This window comes from Silene latifolia, chromosome 10, assembly GCF_048544455.1.
Source record: "Silene latifolia isolate original U9 population chromosome 10, ASM4854445v1, whole genome shotgun sequence".
Taxonomy (NCBI): domain Eukaryota; kingdom Viridiplantae; phylum Streptophyta; class Magnoliopsida; order Caryophyllales; family Caryophyllaceae; genus Silene; species Silene latifolia.
In genome coordinates this window covers 164,901,068-164,919,047 of record NC_133535.1, presented here as the reverse complement: position 1 = coordinate 164,919,047, position 17,980 = coordinate 164,901,068, and the positions used below count along the sequence as shown (strand labels likewise).

Genomic DNA, 17,980 nt, shown 5'->3' with positions numbered 1-17,980 from the left:
GGTTCTTTGTGTCTTTTTCGCAACAATGTCCCTAATGAATAATCAAATGGTTTTTTTTTTCTCTCAAAAAAATGGTTATACTCTTGATGATTACTCACCTTATCCCTCCAGCATGAGTTCGGTTTTTGTTGTGTAAAATATTAAGCACACTTTTGAGTCTTAATCAACCTTTTACTTTTTTGGAGAACATCTTACAGCGAAAACTCGAGACCTGTTTTTATTAGTATAGCGACTGGCGTTTCCCTGAGAAAGTCTCCTATAAAACGGTTTTCCAGTAAAAACGGATCTATCTATAAACAAAAAGTTAGTTAAAACTAAACATGATTAGGAAAAAACTGGTTCAACTATGGCAAATTGGCGTTTACAAGATTTGTACACTTATAAAATTGAACCAACCCATCCTCTCTCTATATCATCAATATCCGTCTTCCATCAAAGATCTTCCGAGAAACGCCATTGTTGTTGAACAGATCTTCGACGATTACTTGCTTCAAAAGGTTCTCTTCCTCTCTCCTTTCTATTCTATTATTTCATATCCTTTGATTCTCTCGCATCATTCATTACTCCCTTCTATTTCCCTTCTTCCTTCTCCACCTTTTCTCAATTCCCAATCATAAACCCTAATTTCATCATCCCTTTTCTCAATTAACACACCAAATTTCGTGACTTTCTTGTAGTGTATTACTTCTGGACTGTGGAATTGAATTCTAAAAGAAAGAATTACTAGAATCGAATGTTTAGGCGTTTTGATTTGTAGAATTGAATTTCATACGGTGGAAAGAACCCTAATTCGTTATATTATTGATTAATACAACTAAAGTTAGAATCTTTTGATAATTGAATGCTCTAGTTGTATTGAAATTCTTTATTAGGTTTGTGTAACAGGTATATTTAACAGACATACATTGGTTTAATAACTGCATTGTATGCCGCTGTTAAAAAAGACGATGGAACCCGTTATAATATCGCCCGAGGATGTGTTAGAGTCTCTGATGAATGATGGTACTATTGATGCTTTGAGGTTGAAGATTATCAACCAGCTTAAGGCTAATGTAAGTATCTTGTTCTCTATTACCTCACCATGTTTTAGCTTTGGCATGCAATCTTTCTTAGTCAGCTACGAGTATATTGTAATCTATGTTACTCCGACTTTTCACTTTGAGTGTCATACTCGTGTTTGACACGACACTCCAAAGGATATGGGTATGGATGTTACCCGAACATAAGTAGGCACACTATTTCATGACATAAGCTGAGGGGACGGGTTTATGAAGCATGCAGTACAGTTTTCAGGTTTAGGCCTCATGTCTTGTACATCTTGAAGGTCTGCCGTATTTCTATCATCATCCGTGTCTTAAATCTGTGCCCAAGGCTGAGTAACAGACGGAGTAGCTCCTAAGATTTCTTAACTCTATGTCCTTGATATATGCTTGTGAACTTAAACCTGGTTGCAGTTGTGGAAACGGGGTGCATGTCCAATTATCAAACTCGGCTTTAATATTTTCATGTTTTCACCTCTATATGAAGTTTTTATTTTTATTCTAGCATTCCCAATATGGGATGTGTGGGGTATATTGCAAGCTAGAGTGTGACAGAATTGCTATGGAATTTTAGTCGAATCCATATTCAGTTTATATTTTGTACTCATAAACTAGTTGAGAATTTTCGATGAAGTCAATAGGAGGAGTTATATACTTTGGTTTGGAACATGTAACCCCGTAACTGCTGACTCTGTCACAGCTCGTATGAATTAGAAATTTTAAGCAGCAAAAAATTGAAGGAAAGTTTGGGCCGTTTGGCATGTCACTCTTGAACTTTGCAAAAGTGTAATGAGACTAAGGCTATAAGTGCAATTGTTTTGAAACTTAGGTAGTACTTTTATCTTTTTTGACTGGGATTGCGAAGGAGGGGTTGATTGTGAGATGGGACTGTAAAAAAAATGGTTGCTAACGTGGCTGAAAATTGAGCATGCTATTTATCTTATATCTCTGCATGACTTTAATGCAGGACGAGTTGAAGAAGACAACGGTTACTATGGTGGAGCAGAGTAAGGTTCTCAATACACCTGGAGCTGAAAAGCAAACAAAAAGGGAACTCTTTGATGCTCTTCGTCAGGAGCTCGAGTAAGTATTCTTACTGTTGAGCTGCCCTTGTTGTTAACCATTGCTTCGACCACTTTCCTGATTATAGTATCATGTTACTTTGATCATTATCTAGTCCGCCATAATTATATGTGGCCCTTGGCTATAAAAGCTATGGATTGCAAAGCGGGGAGATATCTTTCGGACTGCCTAAGTTTCTGCCTGCCTAATTGTGCCATATATTTTTGCCCTTTCTTCATCAAAAATAGTATTTTCACCGTATTTTTCCCACTTGTCAAAATATGTGGGGTATTTTGAAAAATTGAAAGAAGATGAAGAAATGGAGGGAGTATCTAATACGAGAATTGGTTATATTTGTATACCAGTTTAGTTAGTTGACTGGAATTGCTTTAGTTTGAGGATTAAGAAGGAGACAAAGGGTTGAGGAAATTATGCGCCTTATGTCTACCTTTTGAAGTGAGCTAGGAATGTAATTCTATGCGCTCTTTGTGTGAATCAAGTTGATATGTCAACTTCGTAACCAGTGGCATGTTCCTAGGTGGGGAAGATATTAGTGGAATTGGCATGTGGAAAGAGGAGGAAACCCCCTCTTATCTAAGTGCCAACTTCATGATAGTATTCTGGAAAAGAGTATCGGGATTTGCCATTCCCTCCTAACTTCCTGAGTGTCTTGACTTTAATTTGAAAGAATTTCTGCGCAACTGCCTACTTCACTATGATTCCTATGAAACCAGATCAATTCGCTGTGTTGTTTGTATGAATGAGCTTGGAATATATACGGCCATGTGGACTGGACCAATCTTTGAGACTTTGACCAATCCAGCATATACAGTCAGAGCACTGCCTATGTTTATTTTTTCTAGCTTTGCGTTTCTGCTGGAATTAAATATAGGAATAATACTCTATTGAACTTTTTTTGGGTGTAAAGTGAGCTTCAAGGGGGATTTTGATGTTAACGGGATTCAAACCTATGTAATGAGGAAATGAGGATCTCCCCTCATGATTTTGATGCTGACGTCTGCTGTGTATTAATAATTTCGCAGAGCACCGGTGCTGGAGAAGGCCTCGAAATCAGTATGGGATTTAATTCTGGATGATTCTGGCCTTGGGAAGGAAATTAATGAAATGGTCGAGAGAGTATTTTGCCGACTAAGTGGGCGTGAGCCACCTCTATATCCCGCTTCAACCAGCGAGGGACAACAACAAGAGAAGGAGCAGAATGAAAATGAAGGGGGCTCGGGCTCAAAGAAGAGGACCTTCAATGAAATGGCCCAAGGACAGGAAAACACAGTCAACGGGTCAGCTCATCTCCCGTCTACATCTTAGATTTCCTTCCCTAGGTTAGTACTCAAGTTTGGTTGCTTAACACAGTATATGAAGTTGTCTTTTTATCGGATCTGTCAGAATACCAGTCCACACTCATCAGCTGCTAAAACCGATGCGCTGTAGGTAACTGTTGTTAGGAAGATAGTGACATGTTTTAGAGTAGAAGGCTTGTAAGTTATCATGTCTTGTTGTCATAGCCTATGTACTGAAAATTGTACATATTTAATGCTCCAAGAATTCAAACATTTAGCTCCACAGTCAGTCACTTGTAAGGTTTTCAGTGAAACATTCCTTGTAAGTTCCTACAAAGTTAGCATTGGGTGTTAAAATTTTGTTTTCGGAGCGTTAACAGATACAGTTCTTGACATTATATTATGCCAGTAGCCTTACATTGTTGTTGCTTGATTACAATGTTTCTGTAGTAGTCCAATTTGTCACCAACTCAGCAGCCTCCTATGTGACTTTCTGAAACCACTTTACTTTTCGGGTCAACATTTTTTAAATAAATATCCATACTTGATCCCAAAGATACATAACAAATCAAATTTTGTGGAAAATTTGTATCCGACGAAAGTTGTATGCATGTCTTGGAGGGAGATCTTTCATGTCTTTCGAGATCCACCCTATAATATGGGGTTTATTGCATAAGAACCTCTATATACATGAAGGATATGATATTAAGATTCAGAATTTGTAACTAAAACTTGAATTCTCTCTATTCTGAGCCCTAAATGGTCATTTGATTTTCGATCAGGATTTATTTGGATTCATGAATGACCGAGGATTTTATTTGGATTCATGAATGACCGGGGCTTCAACTTACTCTAGGTCCGAAGTCTCAGAACAGGGCAAGTCTAGTCGCGTTTAAATTTTGAATCATTAATTGGACAAATTCACATTGTATATGTGGACCGGGTCAGCTTTGTTTAAAATAAACAAGCATTTATCACGCAATTTAGATGCTTTGAACTCAACCATGGCCACCCTAATTTAGCAGCCAAATAGGTCAACATTAAATAAAGAAACACAAATTCTTATTTGTGACGGAGGGTATCCGTCACAAACAAGAGACGGGTACCATATTGTCTCACAAAAAACCCATAGGGGGTGAGAGAAGGGGCACATGGGGTGGGTGCCCACCTTGTCCCCTCTGCCCATTTTCACTCACAAAATACCCGTCGCAAGATCCGACCCGTCACAAGCAAGACTTATTGATAAAGAAAATACTGTATAATATAGTATCATCCCTAATCCCTTTGCTTACTCCTAATTTATTCCTTTATTGCAAATTGCTTGATATACAACTTTTTGCAATACATCCTCATCCTATAAAAAAATCTACAATATTATTCCAGAACCATCTTGTCTTGATGATAGTCAAACAAAGCTCTTTATGTCACGGAATTTGTTTTATTAGGTGGCCTATTTTTTATCCAATAAGTCTCTCTTTAGACGGTACACGACAGTATCTGTGTTAAGATAGAAAACACCTCAAATATGTTTTTACGGTCTCACTTGCATATATAGAAGATTAGGAGTATATGATAAACATTTTGTTAGTCCCGAAACATTTTTATTGTTTGTCTCATCTGCCATACTTGATCTGTTTTAAATTTGAGACGGATATTGTAGTCTTAAACATGAATTTGTGCTTTTTTGATTTTATGAATATTTTCTTTTTGGTAATGGCTTTGCTATTGATGATAACAGCAATTTGATTATGATTTAGATGAAACTAATAAACAAAAAAAATGATGATGGCAAAGACTATGATTAGACAACAATTAAACATTTCTTAGTGGAAGGGTCCCTCTTAATTAAGCTTTGAATTTGACATTTGTACTTGTACATTAGAGGTTTAACGTATAATCAACGAAGATAAGACGGGATAATTAGTTGGTAAAACTTTGCTATCATAATCAATCGTTCCTTGTTAAAACTTAAAACCTTCAAAATGATTACCATGCCTTACAATTTTTGTGATTAAGCCGAAGACGTCAACTACATCAACTGAGAGATGTTCATGTCTGTTTTGGATTATACTTGAGACTATATTTTAAAAATCTATTTTTATACTTGCGGGATAATTTAAATGTAGGATATTTTCATCGAATCATGTCGTAAACGTTCAGATAAGGCCGTTGTACAACGCAATAAAATAAGACATTTTTACGTTGTGTAATAGCCTTATCGGAACGTTTATGTTGCGGTTTTGTGATTGTCGGGCTTGACTTTCTCATATGATGTTATGTTCATTGTTGTTTGATGAAATTGACATAAAATGGTCTTACATAGAGTGTGTGAGAAACATTTCTACAAATTGCACTAATATCATACTTTATTTTTTTATGGAGGAAAGACAAGTAACTTTAATTTAGTTGGTAAATCTGTCTACAATAGTCCACTTTAATGGTAGGTTTATCCGCTTTTATGTACTACCGCCTACCGGTCTATCCCTTAGGGCAATCACAAAATTTCATTGAAGACGGACGATATCCGTCACAAGCTTGTGACGGATACCGTTTCCTCTCAACAAATGCCCATTGAAAGGTGAGTGGGAAGACACGGGAAGTCCCCACCTCCTCTCTCTCCTTTTGTGAGAGGTCATGCTGTGATGGGATTAACCCGTCACAAGCAAGACTAGCTGTAGGGCAATAGTAAGAGGGAGATTATAAGAAATTTTATACTCCCTCCCCTTTACAATAAACCTCCTTATTTCCTTTTTCGGTTATTCACAATAACCTCTCTATTTTCTTTTTTGGTAACTGTTTGTGTGGTCTAAATTTAATTGTATGATGGGTAGTGTATTTGTGTGGTCCAAATTTAATTATATGGTGGGGTAGTGTGTTTCCTTAATTTTTGTGCCAAAATGAAATGGGAGGCTTATTGTGAATGAAGGGAGTATATATATAAGGAACTCTTTTAACCATTGAGCTATAAAATAAGGAGCATTTTATATGAAACTGGTTTCATGTTAGGAAAAAGAGAGGAAAAGAGGTCAGGCGACCACATAAAAGGTATGAAACTCTTACTATTGAAGAGAAATAAAAAAATTCATAATTAATGATTGCGTTTTTTATATGGTGGTTAATCTTGTTAGTTACTTGGAGTATTCTATACCTCTTTTCTATTTAATATAAAAATATTTTAATAAAAAATAAACAAATAAATGAAATAAGTGATGTATAATTTTTGCTGCGGATTTTGTTTGTAAATCATTTGAAAATCGTTTCTTAAAATGGTTATTAATCATGCATTATCCCTGTTAATGCTTGATCCCGTCATTAAGGCGGGAGCTGATGAGTTGTTTGACAGTTGTTGACGTGAGGTGTTATATATCTTTGATGGCTAGATAGTTTTTAGTATTCAAAAGATGAGACATTAGAAATGGATAAGTTGTGAAATCATATATTGCAGCAATTTGTACGACTCTCAACGATTGTAGAATATATTATCTGATCTTTAATTTGGCCAAGGATCGAATTTGGTCCGACTATATCTTTTACTATTTTGTAGTGCATGCATGCATGCATATAGGGCTACAACATATTCTTTTATTTTAGGCTCGCCTATCTTGTCTTTTTGATCGACGTATGATACCCTGCAAAAATATGCTAATTAATGCACTAGATAAGTGGATGTGTTTAAATATCATTAGCACATTGTTAATTACAAGCTAAGCTAGCATCATCTAGGTTATAATATTTGTATTTGTATCCATTACACTGTTATTAGAGCAAACTAGTAAGCCTTCCATCATTTTTCTTCACCTTTTTGAAAAGTTAATTTGATAATAGGAGTACTTTATACTCGTAAAAGGCGATTAGGAAATAAAAGATAAAAAAATCAAAATGCTAAAAGTCTAGAGATTAGGTTTTTTCTTGAAAATACCACATTAGCTTGATTTAGACTGGTAAAAATGTTAATAAATGAAATTAGTTTCAGGTACACAAACTATTAATTATGACGTCAATATTTATTTTAAACTTAAAATAGGTCAAATACGTACATTAGACGAAACGAAGGTGTCTAGAGACTAGCAAAAGGTTGGTCTTATATGTACAAGCAATAGCATATTTAATCCGTTTTTATTTTAAAAATGTATACTATTGTCCTAAAAGAGACTTCTAGTCATAGCTATAGGTTAAACTCGTTATAACTTAAAGTGCAAATTAGATGGCAGTATAGTTAATGACCTAATGTATATGTAATGTCCCTATTTAATTGGACAACGTAGCAGGTGAAGAGAGCTTGGTTAGCACGTCGTATATTATTATTATTCGGAATGCATTGCATTATTATTGTTTCGGACATATACATTGCTGTTAAGATAGTGTTGTTAGTTTGGTCAATTTTCAATCTAATATATTATGACCTTTCCACAATAATTTCATAAATTAATGCTCCTATATGAATAAGACTGCTACTCGTGGAGAGGAACTCACCGTTCATGTTTTAATTTAATCATCATAACACTTGAGTTCGTATAAATTTGTCCTACACATAAGGAGGATGACGGAGTTTCTACTTGAGCGTATAAATACAATATTTACTTCCTCAATTCTAGTAAATAGTAAATAGTTTATTGACCGAAGTGGCTTGGGTCTAGTGGTGTCCCGGGGGTACCATAAGGTACCAACACCTCAATCCTTGAGGTCCCGGGTTCGACGCCCTAGACGGGAGCACTGAGGTATTGCACGGTGGCCCTTTGGGGTCTGTTAAAACGGGGTGCCGGCTTTCCGTGCTGTTGCGTATTCCCGAGGTTTGGGCTCGCCGGACTCTCCTTATGATCTCTGGTGTAACGACACTCGTCATAGTTCTGACTAGGCGGATCCAATAAGGTTTGAAAGGAAGTCATTTCCCTTGCTTGAAAAAAAAAAAAAAAAAAAAATGGCTTTGAGAGATTGATGGAAGGATAAAGCAAATATAAATTATTTTTTATTAATTAAAATGAAAGCTCTAAAAAGACTTGCTTTTGTTTCAGTTTAGGATCCGATTATCCCATAGAACTTACAATAACTTACAACTTGAATGGAGTAAGACAAATTGATCACACTTAACATACCCAGGGGACTAAGTGTTTACGGAGTATTTGTTTGTTAAGAGTATTTATTACTCAAGTTTGACCTCCATCACTAAAAATGTGAGGCATGTATACGTTATCATTAAGGCTTGTATGTACAACGTGTTTGTCAATCTCATATTCTCATAATCAATGTCAGTTATGGATTATTACTCCGTTTAAAGTGAGACTAACTGAATACTCCCTTCGTCCTGGTCATTTGTTGTCTTTTAGTTTTGGCACAAAGACCAAGGAAAGGGGAGGGGACCAATTACTAAATGACAAGTGAAATAAATTGAGTGTAAATGATCAAATTACTCATCAAATTCATTCTTAAAATAGAAAGGACAACAAATGACTGAGACATCCCTAAATGAAAAAGGTCAACAAATGACCGGGACAGAGGGAGCAAAAAAGTACAGTAATGAATTACTCCATCTAAAAGGAGATTAACAAATTATGTAAAAAAAAAAAATCTCAGCTCACGTTTTCGTATGCAGAGTCATTCTCCCTATTATCAAACTAATATAGAGGGCTCGTTTGAAATGGGAGTGATTATTAAGGGAATAATAGAGGCTAAAATAAGAAGAAATGGAAGGAGATTAGTGGTTAGTGGTGGTTGTGGAGGGTGGAAAGAGGTGGTGAGGGAGGAATTATTACCTCCATATGGACGTAATGTATTACTTGTCTACTTGAGGGGGGAGGTGGGTAATTATTACCCCTTAATAGATACTCCCTCCATTCAACTCCACATTACAAGTTTCTCTCTTGTACACTATTCACAAGTGAACATTCAATGTCGATTTTCTCTCGGTATATAAGTTAAAATATATTCATGTGAGATCTTATTTGATTTGTCTTTAGAAGTACATTAAGAATATCTAACTTTTATAATTTTTGCAAATACGTTGCTAAAGATATTTACCGCGTAAAACACGCGTTGGCAAACGTGAAAAAACAAACTTGTAATGTGGAGTTGAATGGAGGGAGTAGACTATTACACTATCTTCCTCCATTTCTATCTCCAACCTCCGTCACTTTTCTCCATTTGCTAGTTCATTTAAGCTCTATTACTCCCTTAATAATTACTCTCATTCCAAGCGAGCCCAGAGACTTAATGGTGATTGAAACCACAAATTAGTTAAAGTCATTCTCCCTATTAACAAACTCACATGAATTTGACCAAATCATAAATTAGACATTGTCACATCCTAGCATAATTCAAAACAGTCCGTCTTGCTTCAGACTGCCTTATTTTAGACCGCAATAAGACCTCTCACAAGTGAGAAGCACATGGGTGGTGGGACACCCCCATGTGCTTTCCCACTCACACCCTACATGGGTTTTTTGTGAGAGGAAATGGTATCCGTCTGACCATTTCAGACGGATATGACGGTCTGAAATAAGAATTTGTGAATTCAAAATAGATGATTGTTTTCAAATTGTGCATCCTCTCTCCATTTATTCCTCTCTCCATTTCCTTCCATTTCCTATTAATGGTCTAGATTCCGTCTCAAAACGATCTAACGGTCAGTTGAATGAAAAGGTTGAGAGTGGATAATAATTAAATATTGTTCTATTAGAGAAAATGGAAGGAAATGGAGAGAATAGGAAATGGAGAGGATCCCCTCTCCTGGACAATCTTAAATAAGATTTCTAGAACAAATGAAGGTGTCCTAATTAAAACAGATGCAAGTCACAAATCCTTACAATTTTGTACGAAAAGAAAATAATAGAAGTTTCGTTAGAAATATATTAGACAAAGCCATCTGATATGTTTATTCTTTATTATGATAGAATCACGATTTATAACGAAGAGAAAACTATAAAATTTTAAACTCAAAAAGTCAAATATCTCACTAGTCACTACTATGCGCAATTGTTTCCGTCATGAATATCAACCATTTATGAGTAGACCTGGCAAAATTGAGTGGCTCAAATGACAATAACCCGACCTGTTTTGACTCGACACTAATTGAGAACTCGAACTTTAACCGTAACCCAAATTGACTTGTCCAATATGACTGACCAGAATGTTTATTCTTGCACTCTATCATTATTCCTGAAAAACTTGATAATAACTTATCTGGAAATGACCCAAAACAGAAGTGACTCGACCCGATCTAAACCAAATTCTTGCAAACTCAAATTAACCTGACTTGAACTTAGTCAACCGCCTGTCTGGTTCACTTTACCAGCTAAATTAGTTAACATCACTTACTAATTACTCCAATACTAATCCAATAAATAGCCAGACTAAAAGCTAAACAAAGAACACAAACACCTTTTTTCCCCAAAGCGTCTTACTTATGACGGATGGCCGTCACAAGCTTGTGACGGATAGTGTTCGTCACAAGCTTGTGACGGATAGTGTCCGTCACAAATGAGAAATTGCCTTTTCCCCCAAAAAAAAAGATAAAGACATAAAACAACCTTTGAAAATGTTAAAACATTGCACGTTTGTTATGCCAGCCAAATCCAACTTTTATATCCGTCTCTCATGCTTCATTTTCTTACAATATTCTCACATTTCCCATTCTACCCCTCGTCTCTTTTTTCTTCATCCCTATCCTCTCATCCTATCACCTTTCTCCCCTTCCCTCCCAGTTCCCTCCCCTATATATACTCCCCCGTTCTCCTACCCAATCCTCTCTCCCCTCATTTTTTTCTCCCAATTTTTTATCTCCTCATCAATTTCCCCGCCCTAAATTACTGACGTCTCAATTTCATACGTCAATCAAAATAATTTTCGACGTTTTCGATTTTTCCAGATGTTCAACAACATTAACAAGAAAATCAAATTATTGAATTTAAGCTAATTCATATGAAACACGTATCTCTGTTACGCCGTGTTCGTTTAGCTCAATCGTTTTCCGTCGTTTTTCTTTACTGGTTTTACGACCTATCATAAATTATCATTCACTTCAACAATTCAACATCATATCATATTTTTTTCAGTTAATTTTTTTCATTTTTTTTTAATTTAATCTGTGAAAAATGACTTTCTCAAGCAATTCCGACGATATCAAGAAAATCGACACTTTCGCGAAACCGACGGGAAGTTCAGGATCGGAAGGAGGCGTCACGGACGATAAAAAGCGTCGGAGAATGGAGTCGAACAGAGAGTCGGCTCGTCGATCGAGGCAAAGGAAGCAGCAGCACCTCGAAGGATTGATAGAGCAATTAGGAAGATTGAAGCGCGAAAACGAAGAGTTCGCGAAGAAAATCGAGCAGTTTACGGCGATGTTCGCGGTGTCGGATGCGCAAAACGCTGTGTTAAATAAAGAGAAGGATCGGCTCGCGACGCGGTTGGCGGCGTTGGAGAATGTTATTGACATTGCTAGGGTTGTTAGAGGATCATCATCTTCAACAACAACAGCAGCAACTGGAAATGGTAATGAAATGAATGATGATAGGATGATGAAGCCATGGCAGTTACCGCGTTATTCATTACCGATTACTGCGTCTTCTTCTGGTCTTCGTTGCTTCAATTTTGATGCTTGATTATTACACCCTAGTTGGTTGTTATAGCTGTCATTTTGATTTTAGTGTCCTTGTGTTTTGGTACTCGTGTTGATTGTTCTGGAGGGACTTAGTCGGGGTAATGTATTAGTGGATGGATTAGTGGTACTTAGGTTTTATGGTGTACTCGTGTTATTTTAATTTCATGGTTTATGGATTATGTCAACTCATTTATATGGTTTAATATTTACAAATTAAATTGCAAAAAATTCCTAAGTCAATCTAAATTTGTACTCTCTTATTATATGACTGCACTAAATAATAAATATGGAGTACAATTGATAAATACTCCATCTTTTTAGATCGAAGATCTTGTAAAGACGATTAATTTGAGTAAAAAAAATTAAATATTTTTTTAAAATTGTAGCTAGTAATTATGATTGGTCAAAAAAAAAATTTCCAAAAAAAGTTGGTGTACAATTGAGAAATGAAATTATTAAGAGATATATAACATATTACGTACAAGTTAGGAAGCACGGATACTTCTGCCATCTAGCGTGTCCATGTCAGACACCGATACTTACACGACACTTAGGCGTTGTTTGGTAAACGGCATATTGACCAATTTTTAGCATATTCAAGGGTTTTAGCATGTTTGACCAATCAATATGCTAATTTTAGTGTTTGGTAAACAATATATGAAAACAAAGATATTTTCGATCAATTTGTTTTTTACAATATCGTCTTTACCCTAAAGATATTGGTTAAAGATATTGTAAAATAGGAAATTTTTCTCCATTTTACAAAGAAAACTAACAATCTACTAATCGTAATCTGCCATTTACCAAACACTCAAATTAATTCTGCTAATTATAATATGTTAGTCAAACCTTCTGATAAAATCTGTCATTTATAATCTGCTTTTGCAATCTGCTTATGCTGAAATTAATCCGCTGTTTACCAAACAGGGCCTTAGACATATGTGTTCGACACTTAACAATCCGTGTCTAATTTTTTGTTGATATTTTTAAAGTTTAGACACCCTTTAATACGTTAGGACACTTCAATTCAGCATGATATAATTATCTTCTATAATGTAATTAAAAGACCTTTCATGGTAAAAACACATATCTATTGTGTATCTTACTTTATTTCTTTATATTAACTGTTGAAATATGGGTTATTATTAATCTAACCGTTATAATTTTTATTTAAATTACTTTTACAAAATAGTATTCTACTTTTGTAATCATAAAATATATACTCTGTATTTAATAAAATTTAAAAAATGTGTCTCCGTGTTCTACATTTTATGGAATGGCATAGCATGACGATTAACGACCGATGTGTACAACTGCACTAGGCTTGTTAACGAATTCACCGCTTGTAAAAAAAAACATCAAGACAACCTTTTTGGGTGAAAACCGTATCCGTATTTGTATCTATATCCGTATTTGTATTTGTATTTGTATTTGTATTTGTATTTGTATTTGTGTTACCTTGCATACAACCATACAAGTGCAAAAAAAAGTCTAAAGGTGGCAATAAGGGTAAGGCAAAACACAGTAGTACAGTGTGCTAGCTTCCACTTGGAGCAGATTATTGAAGAAGAGATCTCAAACCAAAAGCTCAAGTCTTTTGGTAATTTAAATTTTAATGGGAGGAATAACAAACCCAACTTCTGATCTCAACCTTACACTTTGTGGTATTCCTCTCTCTCTCTTTTTTTTTTGTCTTCTCCCCCTCCCTTTCTATTTTCCCCAGATTCACCTTGTTTTCTTCATTTGTTACTCTGCAATTTCACATTTTTTTAAGTAAAAAAATCCATTTAATAGTGTTACTTAGCTAATTTTTAGTGGGGTTCCCTTAATTTTGGTGCCACTTTGTTAAAAATTGCTACTTTATTGCTTCAATGAGCTCATTATACATTTACATGGTAGCTAAAACTCAAGTCTTAGCTTGTTTTCTGATCTAGTATCTCTGAATTTGCTTGTTAGAATAATGAAGATTCCTCCAATTCATGAATATAATTAGTATTTTTGGAGTTATAAGGTGGTAAGGTCAGTGGCGGAACCAGGAGTTGAACATAGCCAGTTAGCCGTAGCGAAAATTTTCAGTGGGGGCGAAAGGGTAACTTGAAAAAACCCGAAAATTTTAACTAAAAACTTCGAAATTTCCAAACTTCAGCTGGAGGAGCGCCCCTACTAACCCTCTTCTAGCTCCGCCACTGAGTAAGGTGCTGTCGTTTGTAATTAGTACTACTGTATAATATTTCTACTAGAACTGCAGTTTTTTCTCAGTATTTTCATCATAATTGTTTTTTTTATTAGCAGTAATTTATATATTTTCTTGGGATAATATGGCATGCGTAGTTTAAATGTGGGATCTTATGGGGGATTTAATTCTCCTCATGCTTGCTGATTAATTCCAGTAGTTCATTAGAACAAAGAAAGTTCTTCTATATATAGATCCAGAAGTGAGTTGTTACTATAGTTAAATGAAATTCACGGTCTAGATTTGAGGTGGGGATTGAAGAGTTCTGAAGAAATTCAAGCATTCTATTTCGTCGCTGGGCGACATACTGATAATAGGTAATGGGAAGGGAGAGGGAGGAAATGTGAGAGGATCTTGACTCGTTTCTTATTGCAGTTTGATTTCTTTTATTTGAATCTCTTTCTTTCCCAAAGTATTGTATCACCTTATATTATTTATTCTTACACTTAATCTCATCTACTGATATACTTAGATCTCTGATAAAAGGTTTTCCTTTTCTTCTATTCACACTTTTTGTTACGCGAACCTTTTTGGAGATAAAGAAAAAAATATTGTTGGCTAAAATTGAATGAACTGCCGTCTTGTTTTTTTCCAGATCTTTTTGGAGACCGTATATCTAAGCATCGTACTTGCTGGCTACATATTGTTGCAAACCATTACCATGGGAAAAATTATATAACTTGGAAAGAAGTTGAAAAGATAAAGAAAAAATATCGACGCACTGCTCCTTGTTTTAATCTAGCTCATCCCCGTAGTGGACGTTGGCCCCTGCGAGAGCGTTCTGGTGAAAGTTCGAGTTGGATGGACAACCCTGCTTTAACTACTCATAAGGAGGGAAATAAATTGGACACTGATACATTTGAATGCTACATAGAGTGAGTTACTAGTCTTTTAAATCGTACAAATCGGCTTTTCTCTTCAATTCTTTTGTTGCCGTTTGTGGGTTGTCTGATCTGTTTCTAAAACCTTCAGGCACATTTGGAAAAACTTCTCTGAAGATAAGAGAATGGCATTTGCTTACCTTGATAGCTTGTGGTTCTCGTTGTACCGAGAGTCGTCCACTCGGCCGAAAGTCCTAACTTGGATCAAACAAAAGAGCATCTTCTCCAAGAAGTATGTGTTTGTTCCTGTAGTCTGCTGGTAGGTACCGCTGGTTTCTCTATTTTAGAATTTCTGTTTTATTACTTTTCTCTTAATCAATAGTTTATGTATTCCTTTTAGTTTCCTTTTTTCGCGTGGCTTTGTGAGGTGCAGAATGGGTGTGAGAATACTTAGCTCACTTGCATGTGCTTAGATAAAAACCAATTCAAAAGCAAATGTAAGCTATTTGCTAGGACATTGGGAGTATATCGCAGCGATTGATTGTTCTTAGCACTTGCAATCTGATTTATTGACATTATTCGATTAGGGGTCACTGGAGCCTTCTGATACTAGTCAATCTTGGTGGGGATCCAGATTCAGAAAGTAGAAGACCATGCATGTTGCTTCTTGATTCACTTGAGAATGCAGAACCCAAGCGACTTGAGCCAGAGATAAGAAAGTATGATCATCGACTTTTGTTTCAAATTTTGATGCATTTAAATCATAAGTTTGGTTTCTGCATGTTTCCTATTAAATCAGAAAAAGTAGAACGATGCTGAATCATGGTCTATATTAATTGCAATTATTGCTTTCTGATTGCCTATAGCTTATATATCTAGTTTCTTATGGTACAATTTTATATAGACTTGCTGTGTTACCCCGACTCTTCGACACGGTGTTGTGTCTGACACGTGTCGGACTGTCAGATACGGGTGTTTTGTGCGAACTTTTCAAATTTTGGGCTAGAGTGAAGTGTCGTGTTGTGTCCGACACGCGACACAACAGCTAAGTGAAGTGTCGGAGTAACATAAGTTTATTGAAAAAATTGACTCAGATGGATTTACTTGAAAGACCAATCTGATCTCAATAAAAACCTTAATATTAATAGGGATATACTGTAATTTTATGATTTGAAGCCTTGGTGTAAAAATCAAATGTCGTGATCTCATTTTTGTACCATGTTTTCTGCAGGTTTGTCGTGGACATTTATAAAGCTGAAGGCAGGACAGAGGACAAGAAAGTAATCTCACAAATTCCTCTCATCATCCCTAAGGTGATATTTTCTATCACTATTGAAGTTTCCACCAAACTGCTAATCACCCTTGCCAGCTAATAACATAAACAGTCGAACGAAAGTGTTGTCGTGTTGTACCTTTTTGGAGAAGTCGTTTCACATCTAGCTGGATATTCGAGCAATATTGCTCTTTTTTGGCCCGATTTAGCACAAGTCTGGAGGAATCTTGCTAACAGATATTGGGCATGTTGAAAATGATCATTGCGTCAAGTCTTGGATGTTACTACTACTATTTTCATACCCTTAGTGATGTTACCCATGTCATTCACCAGCTAAGGCCATGCGACAAATTGATGTTGCCCTAATTAAGGTCACCTGCTTTTGTGCCTGCAGGTTCCCCAACAGAGGGATGATGAAGAATGTGGGTTTTATGTTCTCTACTTCATCAATTTATTCATGCAGGCCGCTCCTGAAAATTTCAGTCTTTCTGATGGTTACCCTTACTTTGTGCGTACTTCCGTTTCGCATCTTCTACCTTTTACCATTTTCTGCTAATATTTTTCCTTCTGTAAATGGATCCCATTTAGACAATTTATTATAGCAGTTCCGAACCCAAGTCATAAGTACCACCCCTACTGACATTTCTCCACCAACTGCAGATGTCGCAAGATTGGTTTAAACCCGAGGACTTGGATTCTTTCCGAGGCAATCTTGAAAAGGAAATACCTAGAAAAAAGGTAGAGATTAGAGCTACCCGCATGTCCCGTCGTAAGTCGGGAAGAAAGATCGGAGTTATATCTGTAGATGACTGAGTTCCGAGCAAAAGCCTAACCACCACCGGATTCAGCTGACTTCAAAAAACTCAAATTCTTTGTATATATCATTATCAGGTGCAATAGACAAAAGTAATTAGGTCAAATGTGTAAGGAAGTAACCAATGCCAAAATTTGGGAGACACTGTGCAAGCTCTCAACTTCTCAATGTGTATAATTTTCTCATACTGCTAGTTTTAATAGACTATTCATTCACCACATTGTGAACCACTGCTTCTCTGGATAAACTAATCAAGTTTACATGCTATAGACTATATGCAAGCAATTGTTCTGCTAGTAGTATGTACACTGGTTGCATACTTGCATACAAGACAATTGTTTCGGTCTCATGCACCTACTTCTATAGTTCTATAAGCCCGCTGCGGAGGACTCAACAACAATGTTTACCAACTACTGTCCACTCTCGTACGAATACTTGGTACCATTTGATGACGCAGTTCCATTTTTCGATTGACTATTTGCTAATAAAATGGCAAGTACATAGAAACTAAGTTGGCTTTGGAACTAGACCCGACAACGATGATTCGACACGAGGCTCGAAACTAAAATGTGACCCAAACTTGACTTGATAGCCTGACTTGAAGTGACCCGAAATGATCTGATAGACCCAAATTGACTTATTTAGGGCAAAACCTTGGCCCGAAATAAGCAAAACAACCCAATCTGGAATGATTTGATCTGAAGTAACCCCAGCCCAAACTAATTTGATAATTATTGACTTGAAAGTGACCCGACGCCAATGAGTCCGAACACAAATTCTCATTTAGACGTGACAAATATCCACCAACTTTTAAGGATAAGACAATCAACAAGTTGCATGGTGAGA

General features: G+C 36.1%; 3 protein-coding genes across 4 annotated transcripts; all 3 read left to right on the top strand.

Annotated features, from left to right (window-relative positions):
* Positions 1-322: 322 nt before the first annotated feature.
* LOC141606880 (uncharacterized) lies at positions 323-3,831 on the top strand. Of its 2 annotated transcripts, none has more exons than XM_074426230.1 (4): positions 323-497; positions 873-1,052; positions 2,008-2,123; positions 3,146-3,831. In XM_074426230.1, exons 2-4 carry the CDS (start codon positions 927-929, stop codon positions 3,426-3,428), a joined length of 525 nt encoding a protein of 174 aa, XP_074282331.1. In that variant the 5' UTR covers positions 323-497; positions 873-926; the 3' UTR covers positions 3,429-3,831. The 2 variants fall into 2 exon arrangements, with proteins under 2 accessions (XP_074282331.1, XP_074282332.1); XM_074426231.1 differs by having other exon boundaries at positions 373-497; positions 886-1,052.
* Positions 3,832-10,998: 7,167 nt separating this feature from the next.
* LOC141606879 (bZIP transcription factor 53-like) lies at positions 10,999-12,193 on the top strand. Its single transcript, XM_074426229.1, has one exon. It carries the CDS (start codon positions 11,488-11,490, stop codon positions 11,992-11,994), a length of 507 nt encoding a protein of 168 aa, XP_074282330.1. The 5' UTR covers positions 10,999-11,487; the 3' UTR covers positions 11,995-12,193.
* A 1,295-nt stretch (positions 12,194-13,488) lies between these two features.
* LOC141606877 (putative ubiquitin-like-specific protease 2A) lies at positions 13,489-17,354 on the top strand. The gene is made up of 7 exons (XM_074426228.1): positions 13,489-13,657; positions 14,822-15,101; positions 15,199-15,366; positions 15,635-15,766; positions 16,279-16,360; positions 16,715-16,828; positions 16,981-17,354. Exons 1-7 carry the CDS (start codon positions 13,609-13,611, stop codon positions 17,131-17,133), a joined length of 978 nt encoding a protein of 325 aa, XP_074282329.1. The 5' UTR covers positions 13,489-13,608; the 3' UTR covers positions 17,134-17,354.
* Positions 17,355-17,980: the final 626 nt, after the last annotated feature.

Excerpts from the sequence above, each read along its gene's own strand:
- LOC141606880 (XM_074426230.1), top strand. The coding sequence starts at position 927 with ATGCCGCTGTTAAAAAAGACGATGGAACCCGTTATAATATCGCCCGAG. Across the intron at positions 1,053-2,007 it reads TCAACCAGCTTAAGGCTAAT|GACGAGTTGAAGAAGACAAC; the intron begins GTAAGTATCTTG and ends ACTTTAATGCAG. Across the intron at positions 2,124-3,145 it reads GCTCTTCGTCAGGAGCTCGA|AGCACCGGTGCTGGAGAAGG; the intron begins GTAAGTATTCTT and ends ATAATTTCGCAG.
- LOC141606879 (XM_074426229.1), top strand. The coding sequence starts at position 11,488 with ATGACTTTCTCAAGCAATTCCGACGATATCAAGAAAATCGACACTTTC.
- LOC141606877 (XM_074426228.1), top strand. The coding sequence starts at position 13,609 with ATGGGAGGAATAACAAACCCAACTTCTGATCTCAACCTTACACTTTGT. Across the intron at positions 13,658-14,821 it reads TCTCAACCTTACACTTTGTG|ATCTTTTTGGAGACCGTATA; the intron begins GTATTCCTCTCT and ends GTTTTTTTCCAG. Across the intron at positions 16,361-16,714 it reads TTCCTCTCATCATCCCTAAG|GTTCCCCAACAGAGGGATGA; the intron begins GTGATATTTTCT and ends TTGTGCCTGCAG.